Below are 21146 nucleotides of genomic sequence, written 5' to 3'. Positions count from 1 at the left end.
AGGTGGAGTTATGGGACCTGAGGGCACAGCTGCCGAGAAGCTGTGCCAAACCCGCGACCAGCAGCAGTGGCTGCGAGTCAGTTGCGGGAGCCCGTCAGCTGGGAGGGGAGCCCCTCACCCCGTGCGGCTTAGCGTAGCTTGCGGCTGTAGGAACGGGCTCTGTGCTCCTCCTCAACGTCTGTTTGAGTCAGCTGTTCGTAACGCTCTCCCAGGCCGTGAACAGTTGGCCTGTTCCAACTTCCAAGAGCAAGTTGAAACCCTCTGTGTTTCATGAATAAAGACACACAGTGAGGCAGGCGGCTCTTTTCCACGAGTAACAAGCAGGGATTTTAACCCGGGCACGGGCTCCTGTTCAGACCTGGCCTGGGGCAGAGCATGGTGTAGCGGGTTCCGTTTTAAGCACTGCCTTTTCGGGAGGATAGGAGGGAGCTGGGTGCCGTCCAGCGGACGACCACAGAATGACGACAGTCGGGAAGGCAGCCCGGCGGGAGGCGTGCGAGGAGACGGGGGTTGCGTAGTCCGGGGCGCGGGCCCGGGGCGGAGGGCAGATAACGGGCCTCAAGCAGATGGAGGAAGATTGTGAAAATGACCCTGCGTCTGGCGAGAGGAAGGAGTGGGTTGGATGCACGGTGGGGGATTAGTCATTCACAAAGGACTTTTGGATCCGGTGCTGAGTTGCACTTTCCGTGGTGGAGTCTCACGTTCCAGAGAGTTAGTATAAACCCTTAGGATTTCTTCGAAACGTGTTGTGCTTGGACACTTAACTTGGTGGATCGTCCGTCCGGGCCACTGTTCTGTTCCTTTCTCAGTGACGTCTTTCTAATGTGCTGGATGTGGGTCGTGTGAACCAGTCACAAGAGGGAGAGAGAGGATGTGAATACAAAAAGGTCTTCGGTGGACAGGCCTGGTGTCGGAAAAAGCCCGGCTCGATTTCAGGGAGGCCGTTTAGACCCCCGGCCTCACGCTCCGTGTCTGGGACGCGTGAGTTAAGGTAACGTCTGCCGCGGAGGCCTCCGGAGGCGGCTGACTGAGCCACCTGCGGCCGATGCACAGGCGCCCGGCACGGCTCCGGGCGGGTAGCAGGTTTTGGCAAACGCTGGCTTTCCTTGCCCTCCCCTCCCCGCCGTCTGCCGGCGTGAGGACCGGCGAGTGAGGGAAGTGGCAAATTCCCGGGTGTCCGTGCGGCGCGAGGTGAGGACGTGCTCCTCCTCGGGCACGTGCGAGGGAAGAAGGCGGCCTCTGTCCCCACCGGCTCTCGCGTGTTCGGAAGGTACGGCCTCAGGACCAGGGTGCCTCAGCCCCAGAGTCTGACCAGAAACTGCGGCGGGATTGGATTCCGCCACGAGCAGACTCCTTCTCGACAGAAGTTTCTCTCAGAGAGCAGCTCGTAGGCGACTTTCTTTCATAATTCTTTAAAAGCGTCCGTGGCCGCGGGAGGGGCGTGGTGGGAGTGTGGGCCAGCCACGTTCGTCTGTCCAGCCACTGCCTACCTACTGCCTCGCGGCGGATCCGGACGGTTCCCGCGCCCCGGAGCCCTGGGGACGCAGGAGGGTCAGTGCTGTGGGGGACGGGGGAGGGGAGCCCCCCTCTCGGCTCTGGGGAGGGTCCGAGAGAGGGCGGCGAGTCCGCCCCTGCCCCGGAAGCAGGCTGTGCCGGGGTGCGAACGGCCGCTGGCCGCTGGCGACCTGGCGTGGACCCGGTGGGGTACGGCCAGGGCCGGGCCGGGGTGGACGTGGCAGGGAAGCAGTAGGGACCCCGGCAGGGCCTGAACTCAGAACCCCTCTGTGGGACGGTGTTCTTTTTTACCACGGACTTCGCAAGGAAAGGGGGAGTGCTGGGCAGCACCTGCTAATGCACGCCACAGAATTTTCTGGCGACAGTTCTGATCTCTGGTGTCTCCGCTTCTTCTCCTCAGCCACCCGACGGCGGGCCGCCACCGCTCCCGACGTCCTCTCTCCCGGAAGCTTATTACGAGGAGGCCGTGCCCCTGAGCCCTGGGAAGGCTCCGGAATACATCACGTCGAGTGAGTGTCGGGGCTGCCCGGCCCGTGCCGGCCGCCTCGTCTGCGGGGCGGGGAGAGCGCGGCTCGCCCTCTGGGGAGGAAGGGGAGGAGGGGCCTACAGAGCGACGGGGAGCGTGGAGCGGAGTCCCTCTGGACCCCGAAGGTAAGTGCCGGAAGGGCTGTGAAGCCTGCAGTGCCTCGCCGGCCCCTTGGGGAACTCACTGTCCGCTTCCTCTGACCTGTGCTGAAGCCTTGTCGCCGTGGAGTCCTAGGTCTCGACGGAGCGTGTCCCCTTTGGTCACAGGCAGTGACTTCCGTGGCGGCGTGTGTTTGCGGCTTCCCCCCGGGTGCCGTGATGGGCGGAGCCACAGCTGGAAAAGCCTGGGTACAGAACCCGTGGGCGTCCCAGTCACAGGCCTTCCTTCCCGCCTGTTTCTTCTTCCTTTCATATAGGGTTTTCTAGAAAATTCTTGCCTAGGCTGGAGCCGTCCTGGCGAGGCTCTGGTCTGGCGCCTGCCTGGTAGCTCTCAGAAGTACCTCTGTTGGGTCCCAGCCCCCACATTCACACGGAGCACCTTTCTCTCAGCACCTCTGGACTTTGGTGCCGGATCACCGGCTTCATCTCTCCCCCGATCCCCTGTCAGGCAGGGAGCTGTCGTCCCCGAGCGAAGTGCGGGGACGGCATCCGGGTCCCTGTGGACGAGAGAGCCGTGCTTTTCTTAGACACATGAGACGGGAAGTCAGGCGGGTTTGCTCATTTTGGTCTCGGGGCTTCCGGCACGTTAATATTCGTGGCACACGGTCCTCCTTCCGTCTGTCTTCTCACGGAAATGCACGCCTTCTCCCGGGGCCGTCTTCCCGTCCCCCGAGGTCTCTGCCGTGCGGCACTTCGCGGTCTCTGACCTCCCTGTCCCCTGGCAGCAGGCAGGCAGAGGTGCTGCCACCGTCTCCCTGGATCGTTCCAGGAGGGCCTCCTCCCGTGGTACGTCTTCTGCGTGAGAACCCAGCGAGCGGGACCGCCGGCCCTTTGAGGGCAGGGCGCCAGTTTGCCCGGCTTCCGGAACAGGTGCACGCTGAGGGAGAAGGGGACGGTTCTGCGACAGAGGCCAGGCCCTATCGGGCTTTGAGGTCTCTAAGTCAAGTGTTCTAATGTTTCTTTTCTGTAAAAACTACTCATGGAAAATGCGTTCGAGGAATTTCTAAGTGTCCACCATCTCAGAAATCAGGGGCCTACTCAGAAAACATGGAAACAGAAACGGCCCGGTGGATTCAGGACTTCACTGGAGTCCTTTGCTTTGTCACCGCACTGAGCACAGGGAAACGGGTTTTTCGGCAAGGGTTGCCCAGCAGTTGGAACAGTCTGGCTCTAGCTTTCTCCTACCTTCCCTCTCCCCCACCCTCAACACACTTTCTGGGCCAGAACCTGGTAGTCATTTTGTTTGACGTCGGGGGGCCTGTCTGAGGAGCCCCCCGTCAGCGAGGTGTCCTGGCCTGTTCCTCAGAGAAGCCGTCCCACACTTGCTGGCGGTGGGCAGCTTTTGTTGAGCTCGCTCCGGAAGCAAGACCAGCGGGACGCACGCTCGGGGCCGCGAATCAGCGGGGCTGATGTGCGTGGCTCCCTCGGTCCGATGTCTGCGGCTGCACAGCTGGCGGTGAGGACCTCCCCCCGCTCCCGAGAAACCGGGCAGCGGGCTGGCTTCCAGATGGTTCCTTAGGGACTCGGCACCGGCTTGTCGAACCCTGGGTCAGGTGTGGGTGTAGCAGAGAAGCAGGCTGTCAAGAGTGTCGTGGAATGAAGGGTCTGTGAAGGGAACGAGGCTTAGGCAGCCGTGGAAACGGCCAGAAAGGCCCGTGGAGCAGGGCTGGTGGTTGGGAAGAAACGCTGAGGATCCGGAGGAACGGGGAGGGCAGATGGGGACGTGCCTCCGCAGAGCTGCACACGCCTGGCCGGGCCTCCGACGACGAGGGACAGGACCTGCACGAGCTGCCCGGGCTCTGGGCCCTGCGACGGCTGGCCGGCGACTTGTGTGCGCGCTGGGGCAGTGCCCGGCCCCCGTGCCAGCCTGCGGAGGGTGCTGGCGGCCGCTCCTCTCCGGCCTTCCGGACTGCTCGCAGACCTCTCTTGTGGCCAGAGCCAGCCGAGAAAGGGACTCTGGGCAACGTCACTGCAGCCTTGCTCGGTTGATGTCGTGAAAAGCTACCGCTGTTTCTCCGGCGTCTGGTGTCTGGCACCCAGGCACATGCTCTGAACCACGTTGGGTTTCCAGGTAGGGACAGTGCAGGGTCACAGTGCAGGGTCATGGGACCCAACTGTCCCCCGTATCACAGAAAGCTCCCCGGCCCTCCACCCCAGAGGAGGCAAAGTCCCTTGCTCTTCCCGCGGGGTCTTTCTCCCCTTTGGGAGCCCGTAACCTGAAGGTTGTGATGCACGACCACCTGCCGTTAGAGTTTCTGCCGTGAGATCGTAGGGAGTGGGGGAGACACACGCAGACAGCAGAGTCAGGATGAGTAGCCTCGTGTGTAACTAGTCCCGTCCTCATTTCTACAACTGGTCAGTGGTCATGGCTCGTTTTTGTAACTTCCTTCCTGTTCCCATTGGCTTCGGCAAGCACCTTGGCCAATCACCCGGTAAGATGACTCACGTTTCCTTCCCGAAAGGTCTGTGCTGCACTGGATGGTTCACTTACAGGGAGCGGGAGTACCGGGGCCACCCTAGAGACCTGCGCCCCCCGCCCGCCTCGCCCTGGTGTGGCTGTGACTAGTCACCCCAGCCACTGGAATAACCGCCGCCCCCCCCCCACGCCCCCCCCCCCGTTGTCTCCACTTTTGGGTTAATGGAGCAGTCACTGTGTCCTTTGGAGGGAACGTTCTGCCCTTAGAAACTAAGACCTGTGGGCTGCAGAGCCAAAATTGTCAGGGAAGGGAGGCAGAAATGTCCGTGATCGCTAGGGGTAACAGAGATAGGAGCCACTACCGTGTTCAGCCCTAGATTCCCAGACCCGTGAGCCCTGGCTCTGGGGGAAACTGAGGCGCAGCACACACTGCTGGAAGGTATTCTTGAAGATGGCACCCCCAGCCTCCAGGGGTGGCCAGTCAAGCTGGTCCTAGAACTGGGTATTTGAAGGGTATTCCACTCGCCTGTTGGGTCACCTGCTTCAGGGGACGGGGACAAAGCATGGCCAGTGGGTCTCACGAGCACAGACCCATAGCGCGGGCTGCATCTGCTGTAACAGAGTTCTCTGGTCACAAGCAACGTCGCGGGATGCCGTGCTGGTGAACGGGGCGTTCTGCAAGACCGTGGATGGGGCTTTCGGCAGGAGCATCGTGGCGGGGAGAGCGGATTGTCTTGAGTGATCTCTTCCAGTGAGAATGCACCGCTGCCCCTTCCGTGGAGGACGCGGTCCAGTTCCAGGTGGGCCGGCTGGGGCCGCGGGGCACAGGGTCATGTGCGGGCAGGGCCCTCAGCAGGGCCGGGAGTCAGACTGACCCTGCCGAGCGGAAGTCCATCCCCGGACCACGGCCACTCGTGCGTGAATGCATCTGGACGGGCAGCCTGGGGAAAGAGGCTGGCCGACGCTCGTGGAACGGGCCGTGTCATGTCCCCGGTCGCGAAGCCCCTCCGCGGAGGCTTTGCCGAGAGCTCTCCCGGTACGTCAGTCTTCACCTTCCCAGCGCATCTGGGAGGCCCGTCCGCACCCCTCTGCAGACCTCCTTGCTGCCAGTTCATCTCTAGTCTTGACCACGCAGCCGAGCCGTGGGCCGTGCCGAGGGGTCCCTGTTGGGAGAACGAGCCCGTGTGGCAGGAACAGGATCACGTGCACCTGAACTACTAGCTTCTACCTGTTACGTACAGCTTCCGGGCCCGGAGGAGCCCAATGGACGCAGACCGCTGGGATGTGAGGGTCGGGTTCTCCGCGGTGGGCCAGGTGACACGGAGCCCGTGTTGGGCAGCTGGGGCGCCCGTGACCAAGCATTTAGACGCCACTAGGGTGTCCGTGAGCCAAAAGCAGTCTCTCCAAGGTAAGCTAAGTGTTTCCAGAGGTTGGTGTCGCCGTGCCCTGAAATCTTAAAGGGTCTGTGCCGAGCTTCACCTCTAGGGGCCTGCCCTCCGTCAGGCTTCTGCTAGCTTCTAGAACAGGGTATGATCCGAGACACAGAGCCACGGTGACGTGGACCTCACACAGTCACGGCAGCTGTAGAAGTCCACGAAAGCCGCTGCCTGCGCATCTGGTGGCTCGGAAGTCTGGAAGAGCAGCCGGCTGGAGGTGGCGGGGCTCAGGGCCTCGCCGAAATCCACGAAGACAAGTCCATCTGCCTGCGAGTCCCTCCACACTCGGCAACACGGGGGACGCAGAAGATGCCGGCGCTCTTGGCCGTGGCGCAGGACCGAGGGGATCCGAGCTGCCCCAGGAGGGGGCCCCGCCGCAGGGCGGGCGACACTTCCGGGACCGGGGGCCGAGCCCGGCAGCGCCTGGCACCCTCCGGTGACCTCGACCTTCCTTCAGAGTGGAGCTGCCGCCGTTCCTTCTGCCTTCCGGTCTGCGTCTGGTGGCGGCCCGTGGTGCTGGCCCTCGCCCTGGCCACACAGGCCAGGAAGGCTGGAAGCCGGGTCCAGCCTGGCTGAGCTGGCGGCAGTCGCCGCGGATCTTGCTGAGGCTTTGGGTTCAGATCCACATTTCATCTTGTTTTTGGTTCCCGGTCGCCCGCGCCCCTTGTCCTCTCGCTCCGCAAGGGCAGCTGGTTGAAATGTTCTGATTTCTGGGCTATGGAGATATGTCTACGATACGCATTTTAACGTTTTTGGTTGCAAGTAATCGACCATCGGAGTGTTCTTTGGTTCCGTCACAACTGCCCACGGGACTAGTGTCTGGCCTGAGGACTGTTTCCTAACCAGCGACTTCAGGCACACACACAGATCCACACAGGTCTCTGGCTGGCTCTTTGGGCTGCCTCCTTGCTCCATAAGGAGCGCAGACGTCTACACGGGATGCCAGGACACGCCGGGGGCTGGGGGCTTCTAATCAGCACCCTCTCGGACTTTGCCGAGAGGAAACCCTCCACCCATCTCCGAAACGCCCGTTCCGCTGACCTCAAGGTCTGAAGGCCGGTGGTGATTCCTTCGCCTCCTCCCCCGTCCCAGGTCCTTCTTAACTTTTCACAAAGTCCTCATTGTTTCCTAATATATTCCAAACCCCAGCCCCAGACAGTGAGCTCCTTGAAGTCCTGCTGGAGCCACCGGGAGGTGCAGGGAATGAGGAGGTAATGAGACGTCCTGCTCTCCGTTGGGGAGGCGTCGGAGAGACTTCTCAGAGATTGACTTTCCTTTAGGCTCAGACTGTGGTCAGTACCCCCGACTGCTCTGTGTTTCCTGCTAAGTTGGCTGCCGGTCTCCTAAAAAGGAATGTGCCGATTCTCTCTCAGAAGCCGGGGGGCGGGGTGGGTGGGTGGGCAGTGAACCTGCTGTCTTTCTCCGCTGGGCACCTCAGCCCTCCCCAGGACAGAGAGGGCCACCAGGGGCCCTGTTGGCCATCCTCCTCCGGGGGGGAGACGTTCCAGGACCCCCGTGGATGCCTGAAGCTGCAGACAGTACCCAACCCCATATGTGCTGTGTTTCTTCCTATACACATACTTGTGATAAAGTTTAATTGGTAAATCAGGCAGCAGGAGATGAAATGCAACCAGTGTAACAACCGCTGTAATAAAAGTTGTGTGAATGTGGTCTCTCTCTCTCTCTCTCTCTCTCTCTCTCTCTCTCTGTCTCAACGTCTTACTGTCCTGCCCTCACCCTTCTTCTTGCGATGATGTGAGATGACAAGTGCTCACGTGCAGAGACGAAGGAGGCGGGTGACGTGGGCGCGCGACGCAGCGTGAGGCTGCTGCTGACCTTCTGACCGCACGTCAGGAGGAGAGTCACCTGCTTCTGGATCATACCGACCGTGGGAAACTGAAACCACAGAAAGTGAGACCACGGCTCAGGGGGGACCACGGTACCGAGGTGCGCCCATCTCAGGGGCGGGGGCCTGGTCTTCCATGGCTGTACCCGTGGAAGCACAGCTGGCCTGGGACACCGTGGGGGTGGGGGCACGGGCCCTGCGCACAGTGGAAAATCCGTGCATAACTCCTGACTCTGCGAAATCTTCGCTGCTAGCCTGCCGTTGGCTTGGAAGCCTTACCGTGAGCACAAATAGTCCATCAACTCCCGTTTCGTTTGTCATGTGTATCGTGTACTGTATTCTCACGACGTAAACTAGAGACACGAAAATGGTATTAAGGGTACTGGACTCCCTTCCCTGACCGCTTCATCGTGATTGAAAACCTAGCCGAGCAGCTGTCCCCGCTCGTAGTACTGACTCTCCGCGACGACGTTCGAGCGCGGGCATGAGCGCTGAGTGCAGGTTGTAAGCCAGTTCCCAGCGAGCCCAGAGGCGGATTCTGCCGAGCGGAAGGTCTGCGGCTGCCATCGCTCCAGAACCGCGCGGCCGCCGCGGCTGCCGTAGTCCGTCCACCCGAGTCACGCGTCGTGTAGATGTCCATCCGTCTCTCAGACATGTCCTGAGGAGGGAGGGTGTTCCGGATGTGTCTGGGGGTGCGGGAGAGTGCGGAGGCGACGCTGACACCCCGTGTCAAGGAGCCTGTCGTCCGGCAGGGCTGAGGCTGAGAAGACGCACGGTCCCTCGCTCTCGTTGGACTCTGCACCGGCCGTTCGTCCGAGGGCTTGGCAGGTGTAACCGGGTTCATCCAGCAGTCCGCCCTTCTGCAGACCCTGGTTCCTTGCCCCGGGCCAGGTACGTTGTCCTGTGCTGGGGCCATCGCATCCTGCAGGGCGGTCTCCCTTCCCTGGGGGGCTTGCAGCCTGACGCAGGGGGTCGACAAACAGCAGGACAGCACGGTGGAGGCTGTAGAGGCAGACACGAGGGGCGTCTCGCCCAGCGCCTCAGCCCGGGCTGCCGGAGCGAGACGCCGCGGGCTGGGTGGCCCGACACCGGACGCTCGTCTCCTCGCCATGCCGGCGGCCGGATGCCCGAGAGCAGGGTGCCGGCCCGGTCAGGTCACGGCGAGGGCCTCGTCCTGGCTCACGGACCGCCGCCGTCTCCGTGTGTCCTCACGTGGCGGACAGAGAGCAAGACCCCGTGCCTGCTCTCCCCAGAGAGACACCAGTCCTACCGAATTAGGACCCCCCTCACATAACCTCGCTTAAGCGTCATTACCTCCCAGAAGTCCTGTCTCCAGATAGAGTCTCGCTGGGGCGAGAGCTTCAGCATGTGAATTAGGGAGGACCGGCTTTGGCGATCCACGGAGGGCATCGTGGAGGAGGTGCCCGTAAATTAAATCGTGAAAGGCGAGAACATTCATTCGGGCAAAGGGAAATGGAGTGGGACACACAGGAAGTGAGGCGAAGCGCCGCAGGAGCGAGGGAGGATGTGCTGCGTTCGGGAGGCTGGACGCCATCTGATACGAAGCGTTACTGCCTTGCGGCATGAGAAGGACAGGCGCACGTGTGTCCGGAGGCCCCGAGGAGGACTCGAGGAGAGGGGCGGCCTTGGCTTGGATCTGGAACGTCAGCAGTGAGGGCGTGGCGATGCGCACGGGGCGACGCTGGAGACCCTAGAGAACCTTGACCTGGTGTCGCGGTAGGGGAGGGCCGCGCTCTGCGGCTGGTGGTTCACACTGCTGAACCAGGGGCCCGCTCGCCAGGCAGCGGCGTGGCCAAGACCCGACGCCGCGGGGTCTGCGGGCGGCCGATCCCTCGCTGGACAGTCTAGGGCTGCTTCTCACGGGTGAAGGATTCTAAGGCCCTTCAGTTGAAAACTTTTCCTTCGCTTCCACCGGCTGTCTTGTTGATTCTCCCCCCCCCCCCCCCCCCCCGGTTTTACTAACTGCCCTTTGCGTGGCGCACGGAACCCAGAGCCCCTTCCTCGTTTACTGGCTCGGCGCACGTGCTCTGGAGCCCAGAGCAGCGGTAGCTTCCAGATAAGGCTTTTGTAGGCGGGCGCCTTACCTTTACCGCTTTCCTCACTTTGGCAGATTACGACTCGGACGCGATGAGTAGCTCCTACGAGTCGTATGACGAGGAGGAGGAGGACGGAAAGGGCAAGAAGGCGCGGCACCAGTGGCCGTCCGAGGAGGCCTCCATGGACCTGGTGAAGGACGCCAAGATCTGCGCCTTCTTGCTGAGGAAGAAGCGCTTCGGGCAGTGGAGCAAGCTTCTCTGTGTCATCAAGGACACCAAGCTGCTGGTAACGCATCGCGCACGGCTCGTGCTTGCGCAGGCTCGGCGGGATCGGGCGGCGGTCTGACTCGATGGGAGCGGTCCCCGGGTGGCGCGGACGTCCGCTGGGGGGAAGTGGCCGCCGGACAGTGGGTGCGCTCACCGCGGTCGGGCGCCGGGCAGTCAGCGCGGGCCGTGGGCACCGAGCCTTGCGTGCCTTCGGTTCCGCGTCCTGCCCCCACCGGTGGGCAGAGTCCCTCCCGCCCCGGGCCACTAACGTCTGTGGCGTGTCCCATGGAAACGCACGGGCTTTAACTTGCCAGACGGCGCAAGATGGATTTTCTCGTTTGTAGTGAGTCAGTGAATTCCTCAAAGCCAGGTCATCGAGTGGGGCGGGCGGGCCAGCCACGGTTTGCGGGGAGAGTGCCCAGGAAAGGAAATTCTTTTGGAAAACTAAAGGCAGATTCTTTTCTTGTTGTTTAATCTGAGGGGCTGAAGAGGAAGATAGGCTAAGAAACAGGGAAGCCGGGGACAGGGACACGCGGGCCGCCTGCTGCCGTGTCCTTCCCCCAGGGGCCCCCCTGAGGAAGCCAGAGCCCTTGAGAGCGTGTGTCACTCCCCCCCCCCGCTTCTGTCCTTCCAGCTTTCGTAGAAAACGTGGTTGATCATCGGAACTGTGAATTGTAGAGTGTATTTTTGCATTTGCTTTTTCCTTCTCATTGACCTTGGAGAAAAGGTTCTCCCCAAATTCTACCGTTAAAACAGAACACGGGAGGATTTATGATTCTGTGTGTCACCCTTGAGTGGAGCGGGTAACCCCGTTCTTTACAGTTTCTTCTGTGAATCATGGGAATGCTTACTGGATGCTTAGGGCGTTGTATATTTTTAAATTAATGGCTAAAAACAATTTTTTTAAACACTGAGAATACATATTTTTTCCACATGTGTGGCCTGAATTTCTCCCAAATTTAGAATATGCCAAAAATGATGCCATGCGGGAATTTTAAAGTACAGAATGAAAAAAAAAAACAGATTTAAAAGATTAATATGGTCCTTATTTACAATCTGACATAATGGCTGCAAGATGTGGACGTATTATGTAAATGCTTCAACAACGTGCAGTGGACTCATGTGAAAGAGGGGTTTCGAACCAGGAGCAGGAAGCAGGTGGCTGTGTGGCGGGCTCAGCAGTCAGGGAGCAGGGCCCTCGGCGCCCCACAGCCCCCCTACCCCTCCCGACCGTCCTCCTCTTCCACACCCTCCCCTCTCCTCTCGTTTCTTGCAAATGAGAGGATGCCCAGGATGAAAACACCTACCATTTAGATTCGTTGTAAACGTTTCAGAAGAAACTAACGGAAAAACCACGTGAAAACACTTTCTTTGACAAAATGCAGAATCAAAGTTAATTATTACTAGGATGAAGCTTTTTTTTTTTTTTTTCAAAAATGACCTATGATGCAAGTGCCCAGATGACCCCTGTTGACCCTGAAAAAACATCAACAGTGACAAAAGCGAATGCTTTCCGAGTTTGAACAGCACAGAAAACTGTCAGTGGAAAACAAAAAGCCAGGCCCTTCCCTAAGTGAGCCTTCCTGCCCATCGGCATCGTCATCCTCAGCTTTTCGAGTAGGCACCTGGCATCTGTGACCTTCCGTGCCCAGGCGGCCCTCCGGTGGACGCCGTGATGGGCCAGACGCCCCTCAGGACGGCTCGCCCAGGTCACGGCCCCTCCTCTGGGGTCTCCGTCAGGACGGCCCCGATGGTGCCTTCCAGCTCCAGAGATCCCGCAGGCTCAGCTGAGGTCTTTTATGTGAACTGCCCCTCTTACTACCCCTCCGTCCTGCGGGCGTGGCTCTCAGGGGGCGCCCCGTCCTCTGTTTGAGAGTCTGCGTCCCCGGGAGCCCAACCCGCAGGGGTCTCCAGCCTGCACTTTCACGTAGGGCTGGTGACACATCCCATTTTGAGACATTTAACTCGAGAAAAAGACAAGCTGTCACGTTTCCTGTCTAACTCCACCCCTTGTACTGTCAATCCCCTCTTCTCCGTTTCTTTCCTTTCTTGCGCTAACCTAGAATACAAGAGACTGCCGAACGGTAACTATTCATAACAATCCAGGGTTAGTTGGATTCGGTGTATTTTTTTTCCTTTCTTTTCAGACCGGGGCAGCCATCGAGTGGATTTTTGTGAAAGGTGGACGTGTTCCATACCTGTGGTGCTCAAGAGCCGAGGTTTTAGAACTGGAAAGTAGAGGACTCTGGAAGTCATTTCTGAAAACGGGGGTCTGTTGCTCCTGTCCCTCCCCAGTGGGTAGTGGGCTTTGCACTCATGCCACGTGGGGCTGGGGTCTCCCACTTTCCAGGTGTCTGATATTGGCAAGCTATTTAGCCAGGTGAACCTCAGTTCCCTAGTCTGCAACATGGACAGCTGTGGCGATCAAATGAAATTATGAAAGGCCTCATATGATGCTGACTTGGTGGGAGGTGTTATAGTTACTAGTAATTTAGTGACTCCATAAAATAGCGATAATCACAGCAATAGTTTGTGTTATAAATGTGGAAACAGGCTCAGAGAGCTTGAGAGGCTTCCCAGGGGCCAGGTTTAATCAGTAACAGAGTAGGACTTGGATGCCTGAACCCTCAGACCGTCTATTTCCATGAAGATGTGTACAATTGGTCCTAAGTAATACAATTAGACCCAAGGTGGGAGGAGAAACCTTTGGACAAGATTTGATTCTAGTCCGGATTTTACAGATCCGGATTAAACGCCACTGATGCGAACTAACTCCGCGTGCTCGCCACGGCACTGAGATCTTTAGAGCGGGTGTGTGCTGTGTAAATGGAGCCGTGTGAACTTTGGATCCTGTACTCAACTGGAAAGCAAACGTTTGCAGACATGTCGTGTAGGATGCGTTGATGGGGACGAAGGGGATAGGATGAGACAGGCGGATACCCAGCGACGGAGGCTGTAGAGTAAGGCATCCAGATTATCGTCTGCCCGCATCAGGGGTGTGCCTTTCGGCAGTTCTAGTGTGTCACGTTCCTGTCACTTCCCGAGGACGCTCCGTTGGTACCTGATGCCCATCAGAGGAGGGAGTTTCTGTTTCTGCTGAGTCGGGTCATCGATGCTCAGTGGATGTATTTTCACGTGCGTGGGGGGGACGTGCCACGCGGAGCGCGCCCCGTGTGGGTGACGCGTGTGCGTCCACAGACCCGGCCCCCAGCCTCGGGGCTTCTCCGCTGCTCAGATAGACCCTCCTGCGGGCGTCGGCCCCTCCGTCGCGCCGGGGTGTTCTCAGCCTTTCTGCTTCCACTTCCTTAAGCCTGGTTCCGCTGTCTCGTGTTGAATGCAGTGCTACAAGACTTCCAAGGACCAGCAGCCACAGACGGAGCTGCCGCTGCAAGGCTGCAGCGTCACGTACATCCCGAAGGACGGCAGGAAGAAGAAGCACGAGCTGAAGATCAGCCAGCAAGGCACCGACCCGCTGGTCCTCGCGGTGCAGAGCAAGGAGCAGGCCGAGCAGTGGCTGAAGGTGAGGCGCTCGCCTGGCCTCTTTCCCACACCTGGGTCTTGTTTCGTCCTGTTTTTCTGGTTTGAAAGAGAGAGTACACGCACGCCAGCGGGGGAGGGGCCGAGAGGGAGAGGGAGAGAGAGGGAGGGAGAGGGAGGGAGAGAGAATCCCAAGCAGGCTCCACACCATCAGCACAGACCCCGACATGGGGCTCGATCTCACGGACCCTGAGCCGGGATCGGGAGTCGGACGCTCCACCACTGAGCCTCCCAGGGGGCCCCCCCAGACCTGTTTTTATTTCAGTTTGTATTTTTTCAGCTGTCGGCAAAAATGGGTTGACCTGAGCAGTTTTGTCTTTGATGGCAGAGTATTCTGATCACTCTGTGGTCAACCCCTCCACCTCTGGTCTTCAGAAGGCCGTCTGCCTCGGGCTCACGGGCTGTTTTACCGCTTTCTCTTTTCCTTTGATTTTCTTTGATTTTTTTTTTTTTTTTTTATGTGTCTGGATGTGGATTCTTTTCTATTTATTCTGCTAGGAATTCCCTGGGCTTCGAAATCTGTGGATTGCCATCTTTCTAAGTGTTAGAAAAAAATTTTCATCCGTGTCTCTTAAAAAATATAACTTTGTCCTATTCTCTTCTCCCTTCCGGCTATGTTTAAATATACATTAGGTGCTTTGACTATATTCTACTTATCTTCTCTTTGTATCTTCCTACCCTTTTCCCCTCCTTTAGTCTGGCTACTGTTTTCGTGTCTCTCTCCAGCTCGCCGTTTCTCTTTTTAGCTGTGTCAGAGCTGCTGTTAAATGTGTCCCCATTCACTGGGTTCTGAGCATTGGGTATGGAACTCTAGAATTTCTACTTATTTCTTCTTCGGCCTGGAAATACCACTTACTTTTTACAGTTCTAAATTTCCCGTGGCAGTGATGGTCACTTATTTCCGTAACAAGCAGGTAACGGGTCTGGTTAGACAGGGGTTTGGGTCGCGGGGGGACCTGGTCCGCTCCGTACACGTTCTTGTTCGTGTCATTTTCCCTTCCTGTGCGCCGGGGCCTCCGATGACCATGCTGCTCGTTCTGTGTGGGGAAAACAATGAATTCGATAATTGTTTAGAACAGCTTTATCGAAGTATAATTCACATACCATACAATTCACCCTTCCGGAGCACGATTCAGTGGCTGTTAGTCTATTCACCACGGTGTAATTCCAGAACATTTTCGTCTCCCCCAAGAGAAGCACCGAATCCCCTGTGTGAGCAGTCACGGCCCCGCCCCCCGGCCCCAGGCCACCGCCGATTGGTTTTCTGTCTGCAGAGACTTGCCTGTGTTCCACATGTGATACAAACACAGTGATACGGCGCGTGTCCTTCCGTGCCTGGCTGCTTTCATTTGGCGTAACGTTTTTCGAGGTTCCTCCATGCTGTCAGATGTATCGCTCGTTCATTACTTCTGGTTTTGCTTTTGCACCACGTCTGAGAAACCGTGGCCCGTTCCAAGGTGCTAAAGAGGTGCACCTATGTCCCCTTCTGATGGCTTCAGAGCGTCAGACCTTAAGCTTGGTCTGGGATCCATTTGGGTTGACTCTTCCACGTAGTGTTGAGATAGGGGACTGACTTCGTGCTCACGTATGCTGGTGTCCAGAGCCGTCCCTGCAGAAATAATTCAGTCCGTGGCAGCACACTTTCCTCCATCAGAGAGCATTCTCCTTTGCCTCTGCCGCGTGCCGCGAGGGCATTAGCTCTCCGACATCAGTTTAGTCTGCTTGCAGGGCTCGAGCTTTTCGGAGCCACCCGGCCTGCAGTCCGTTCAAGGTTTCAGGTTTATATTCATTTCACGCTTGTTCCGAGGTGCACTCCCCACCCTAATTGTGGGTGTTTTGCCAGAGCCCTCATTCTGGGCATGCTGTGCACTCCAGCTTCTGACTCCCAGGCCCCTGGGGCCACAGAGCCGCTGCCTGGTCTCTCGGCTGCCTCCCCTGGGGTGGCAAAGGCAGTCCCCGCCGCCAGCCTACCCGTCCAGGTTTCTGTCTTCCTCTGGATTTCGGCCCACTATTCCTCACGGTGACAGTAGCTCTCTCGTGCTCTGGAAAGAAGCTGTGTCTGTCTCCTCTTGCCTTCCTGACGCTCCTCCTCGGGAAGGCGAGTCCGGGCCGTCTAGTCCCTCACTGCCTGCGGTACCTGCTTTGGGAAAAGGGGTGGGAGGAGTGGGAAGTCCTGATGAAGCGTTCTCTAACAGTGGTTCTTGTAACGTGCACGTGTCCATTCACCCTTGAGCCTCACTGCCCTCTTCTCCCCTGGGAGACCACGCAGGCCAGACCATGACGGCGCTAACAGTGATCACCTCTGTCTGCTGGTCTGAACACACAGGTGGCTTTTCTCGTGTCTGCACCAGGAGAGACTGAACAGAGCATGTGATGTTTTGACGGGAGCCATGTGATCAGGAACTTGTGCTCTGGGTGCTTAGCCTCCCGCACGGAGCTTTAATAAGGCGCATATCAACACCACCGTTAGCAGAATCTTTGAGGCCCTTCAGAGTTTACAGCATGCTTCTCCATCATTATCTCTCCACGCACAGAGCGGCCGCCCGAGGAAGGTGTTCCGTTAGCAGTTTCGTTATAGGAGAGAGGCCGGGTCTCAGGAGGGACAGTACAGAGGCCTGCGAATGCTCGAGCGGGAACTGACCTCGGTTTCCCCTTCACGTTCCAGCTTCCTCGTGCCGGGCACCTGGCAGTTCGCCGTTTTCCCTTTCATTCCTTCTTGCCTGGTCCCAGCACCATCCCTTCAGGAAGGAGGCAAAGAAGGATGAAGGAAGCAAGGAGCCTCCTTTGTGATTCTGTTTTCTTGGCCTGGTCCCGCTCTGGGTGAGCTGTCTCTGTCCTTCTGCACTCGTGGGTTCGCCTGTCGCTAGTGGAGAGCCAGAAGGGCCAGCCCGAGACCTGAGCTTTCCTCTTCCCCTGCTCTTACAGTTTGTTGTGTCTTCCGTGCGCGCTGAGTCGCTCCCTTCTTAATGACTCGAGAATGTCGCTGCGTTTTCCCGTCTCATCGGGCAGTGGCATTGGCAGCTCGCAAGTAGACAGCTAGAGAGCAAACGTTTCCAAGATGTCAGACGCCAGTGGGGTGGAAATAGTCTCACGTCCTATCGCACCAGATGTGAGACGCCGATGGGAGGCGCTTAGCTGACTCACAGCCATGACTCTGTTGGTCAATGGAAGGAAGCTTCACTGCGAGATTTTGAGAGCGCTTGGCTGATGTTTCTCAAAAGGGAAATAAATAATAGCTGGTAAGTTACCTTCGTCTAAAGAGCTGAAGTTGATTTATGTCCGTTTAACGTTTGTGCTTTACTTCTATGACGTATGACATAGTGTCAGAAGCTAAGGAGTCTTTTTTTTTTTTAATTTTTTAACGTTTATTCATTTTTGACAGAGAGAGAGAGAGAGAGAGAGAGCGCGCGCATGAGTGGGGGCGGGGCAGAGGGAGAGGGAGACACAGACTCCGAAGTGGGTTCCAGGCTCCGAGCTGTCAGCACGGAGCCCGACCTCACGGACAGCAAGATCAGGACCTGAGCTGAAGTCGGATGCTCAACCGACTGAGCCACCCAGGCACCCCAGAAGCTAAGGAGTCTTGATTAGAAATGAGTCAGAGACAAAACTAGCTTGAGTCAGTGAGGGAGTTCTCTTTCTTTAAAGCCAACAGATACTGAAAGGGTCAGGGTAGTGCTTTCTCTACGCTGTTACTAGATTGGCTGTCTTGTCAGTATCACCTAAAAATTTAAAAAACGTAGATTCACAGTGACTCAGATTCATGAGGGTCCTAAGATCTTTTCCTTTTCCCTTTGTATCTTCTTTCTCGAGATCTCAACTGCTGCAGATAGAATTGGGACATGCCTCCCCATTAGTTATTTCTCCTTCCTCGAAGGTAACTTTTATCCTAAATATTGCCTAGACATACTTTAAAAATACTTTTTTACTTATATATGTACTTGTGAACAAGTGATTTTTTTTTCCTTACGTTTAAAAATGTTCACGTACGTGGCTCCACACCGCACGTACCCTGAAGCTTGCTTTTTCCACTCCCAGTTTTATGTCTGTTCTGGGGTCGACGGCCACGGGGTCTGTCCACCCCGTCGCTGTCCTGGAGCGCTTCCGTGAGCGTTCTCGTGCACGCCGCTTGGTCTCGCGTGGCATGGCTTCTCTGGCGTGGATACCTATGTTGGCACGGCTGGCTTTCGTGTGTGCACGTGTCCGACCTTGCTAGAACATGACAAATGGTTTCCTGGGTTTGCTTGTGCAGTTCTACCTCTGCCAGCCATGTATGGGAGCAGTCATTTCTTGCGTGGCCTTCCAGGGTTTCTTTATCTGCATATGCAGGCAAGTAGAAATGCACATTTTAATTCCCACCCCCACGGACAAGACACAGCGTTCCGCCTCTTTCCCTGCACACCTAGAGTGTCTGGCAGATTTTTCCAATTTAGGGGATAGAGCCTCTCCTTTTTCTCTTTTCCAGTACGTATTGTGTCATGGTGTGAACAGGCCCCAATTAAAAAAAAATACTCTCCTATTCATGGACATTGGGTTGTTTCAGTCTTCGGATGTGACAGACAATTCTGTGATCATGAACCCAGTGTGTGTATCACCTCGCACTCTCGTCAGCCTGGCGGCTGACATCCCAGAGAGACTAAGTGCTTGCACGGAGGTCGTAAGGACTCGCAGTCTTGATACACAGCCACGTCACTCTCCGCAGGAGGTGTGCCAGCTCGGCTCCCGCCAGCGGGATGTCAGAGTGCCTGTCTCCCAGCCTCGCCCACCGTATGTCAGCGAGCGTCGGGGACGCGCCCCGTGATGGGGAAGGGCCACCTCTCCATCTAGTTTAATCTGCATTTCGCTTCTTACGGCTGACACAGAGCAGCACCCTTTTGCTCGGTTTGAGAGCCTATGGTCGTATTAATGTTTCTGTGACCTGTTTACACCTATTGTCCTTTTTGTAAATGTCCTTCGCTTAGAAGTCTTTTCTTAAGGGGCACCTGGGGGGCTCCGTCGGTTGGGCGTCTGACTTCGGTCAGATCGCGATCTCACCGTTCGTGGGTTCGAGCCCCACATCGGGCGCTGTGCCGACAGCTCGGGGCCTGGATTCCGCCTCGGATTCCGTCTCCCTCTCTGGCTGCCCCTCCCCTGCTCGTGCTTGAGGTAGGATTTAAGATACCTGATCTGACTGGTTTTGTGGTCCGGCGGGCAGTTGACGTGAAGGGCATTCCAAAGCCATCTGGGGGAAGTTTTATTTGAGTTTCACCACTGTTTCCGAAATTCAGTACGGTGGATAGAAAAGCTCCGGGAGAAGGACGTGAGCGCCAGTGTCGGGCACGTGGCGTCACTAGAGCCCAGGCCCAGGCGCCCTCGGGTGGTGACCTCAGCCGGTCCTCACTTCGCGCCTTGGATGAGCTACTTGGCTTCTCTGTGCCTCGGTTTTCTCCTCTGTGAAATGGGAGGAGGGTCCTAGTGGCGCCTGCTCTCTGACCTGTCAGGATAAAATAGTACGTTAAGGTGGACACGTTGAGAACAGTGCCAGGCACGCAGCGAGCGCTTCTGCGAGTGTGAGCTGCCGTCTCCGCCGCCGTTTGTTCTCGCTGTTACCGCGGTGCTGCCGCTTCTAGGTCTCAGCAGACGTACGAGCGCCAGCTGGAAGCAGTGTGAAAATCAGGATGAGAGCCGGACACGTTCGAGGCCGGAGCCGGGGGCGTCCACATCACGGCCTCCAAGCCTCCTTCGCTCGGGACGGCAAGATGCCTCCCGTGTGCCCACGGGGCCTCCCCGAACCCGGCCTCCTCGCCTCCAGCCATCCGTGTTGTTCCCGCACGCCCAGTAAGGGCGCAGGGGCGAGGGCTGGTGGGGGGGGGCGGGGCGCAGGCTCGCGAGGTCTTGGGGGCTCCTTGACATTTAAACCATTGTGCCGGCCCACGTACGGCTGCTCGGATGTGGCTGGTTTCTCCCCCAGCCTCCGCGGTGGGCGTCCCTGCCTCCTGCCGCCCGGCCCGTCAGGAGGCGGCCGCGGTCACCGCTTTCTCGCCGTGGGCTCTTCCCGTGTGGGAACGTAACGTGTCCAGGTTACTTCTATCCTCCTTCTGTGATGAGTGAAAACTGCGGTGGTGTTAAAAATATATCCACCTCGTCTTCTTTGTCAAGGGGAGAGTGGCGGTTACTGTCTTCAGTCACCAGAATGGAGACACCTGTGCCTTCTGTCCTTCAGCCCTGCCAGACGGCCCCCCTCTGTGCTGGGTCTCTCGAGAAGCCACATTTGGGCTCTGTTGGTTTTTCACCCTCGTACTCTGGTGTTCTGTTCTCAGTTCTCTTCTCCACGTCTTTCTTTTGGCTTAATTCTTTATAGTTTTGGACTTCTATGGACTTGGTTGAATGATGAACTTCTCAGAGTTCATACTTAGATAATAGATTCTTAGCCTTTTCCTTATATACGTGCATCCATGTAAAGTCTCTGCAGAGACTTTTAAAGTCTAGCTGCGTCCTGTACATTCTGATGTTTGTATTTTTATTGTCATTCAGTTCAAGATGTTTTCTAATGTCCGTTGTGATTTCTTTTTTGACCAGTGATTTATTCGGGAATACGTTGCTCACTTTCCACGTGTTTGGATTTTTAAAAATAATCTATTTTCTTTTAGTTTCTAGCTGAATCTCGCTGTACTCGGAACTTCATAGGATTTCACACTGCAGAGGTTTGCGGACTTGCGGTCAGTGTTGGGAAATGCCCTGAGTCTGTGCTGGGGGACGTGCATTTTGCGGTTGCTGGGTGCACGGGTCGACACGGGTTTTTCAGATCACAGCCATTAACTGTCATCTTCAGGACTTCTGATTCATTGGTTTTGTCCATATATATTGGTTTTGTGTATGGGATGAGATGTAAGGGTCAAAATCCATTTTCTTCCATGTGGATAGTCTGTCGTTTTAGTGCCGTTGATGACCTGAACTGCCTTGGTTGGAAATGTATTGACCGTGGGCATGCGGGCCCACCGCTGGGCTCCCGTCTGTTTCATTAGTCTGCTCGCATGTGGCCGTGCCGGTGCCACGTCGTCTTGATGGCTGCAACTTTATACACAGTCTGGAAATTAGCTAGTCCGTGTCTTCTAACTTTGTTCTATTTTTTCTAAATGATTTAAAACTTTGAAACAATAATTTTCTGTGAAATAAGCCAATGCTGTCATCGTGGCTTTTTATTTCACATTGTCAAGCCCACAAGTTTATGACTGAAGTAGATTTTCCCCCCGAATCAAAGAACTTCTGTCACAAGAGGAACAGCCCTCATTTATCTGAGAGATGGCGTGTTAGAGCGTGAGCGAAGGCTCTGAAATCTGGAATATATTCCCGGAAGGGCTTTAGCCCATCAGGATGTTCGAGGTCAGCAAACTCTTTCCCATTTATCTGTC

General features: G+C 56.9%; 1 protein-coding gene across 7 annotated transcripts in view; it reads left to right on the top strand.

The window, feature by feature from the left end:
• Positions 1-21146, top strand: part of AFAP1 (actin filament associated protein 1) — a 157606-nt gene that overhangs the window by 73812 nt on the left and 62648 nt on the right. For 6 of the 7 annotated variants that reach the window (XM_042936994.1, XM_042936998.1, XM_042937000.1 and 3 more), the window contains 3 exons: positions 1916-2024; positions 10029-10240; positions 13562-13741. In XM_042936994.1, coding sequence (XP_042792928.1) covers positions 1916-2024; positions 10029-10240; positions 13562-13741 — 501 coding nt within the window. The remainder of the gene's footprint in view (positions 1-1915; positions 2025-10028; positions 10241-13561; positions 13742-21146) is intronic. The other variant, XM_042936999.1, reaches the window with a different exon arrangement.

Source organism: Panthera leo, chromosome B1 (genome assembly GCF_018350215.1).
Source record: "Panthera leo isolate Ple1 chromosome B1, P.leo_Ple1_pat1.1, whole genome shotgun sequence".
NCBI lineage: Eukaryota > Metazoa > Chordata > Mammalia > Carnivora > Felidae > Panthera > Panthera leo.
The sequence above is the reverse complement of the archived record's forward strand: the minus strand, read 5'-3'. Positions and strand labels throughout refer to the sequence as shown.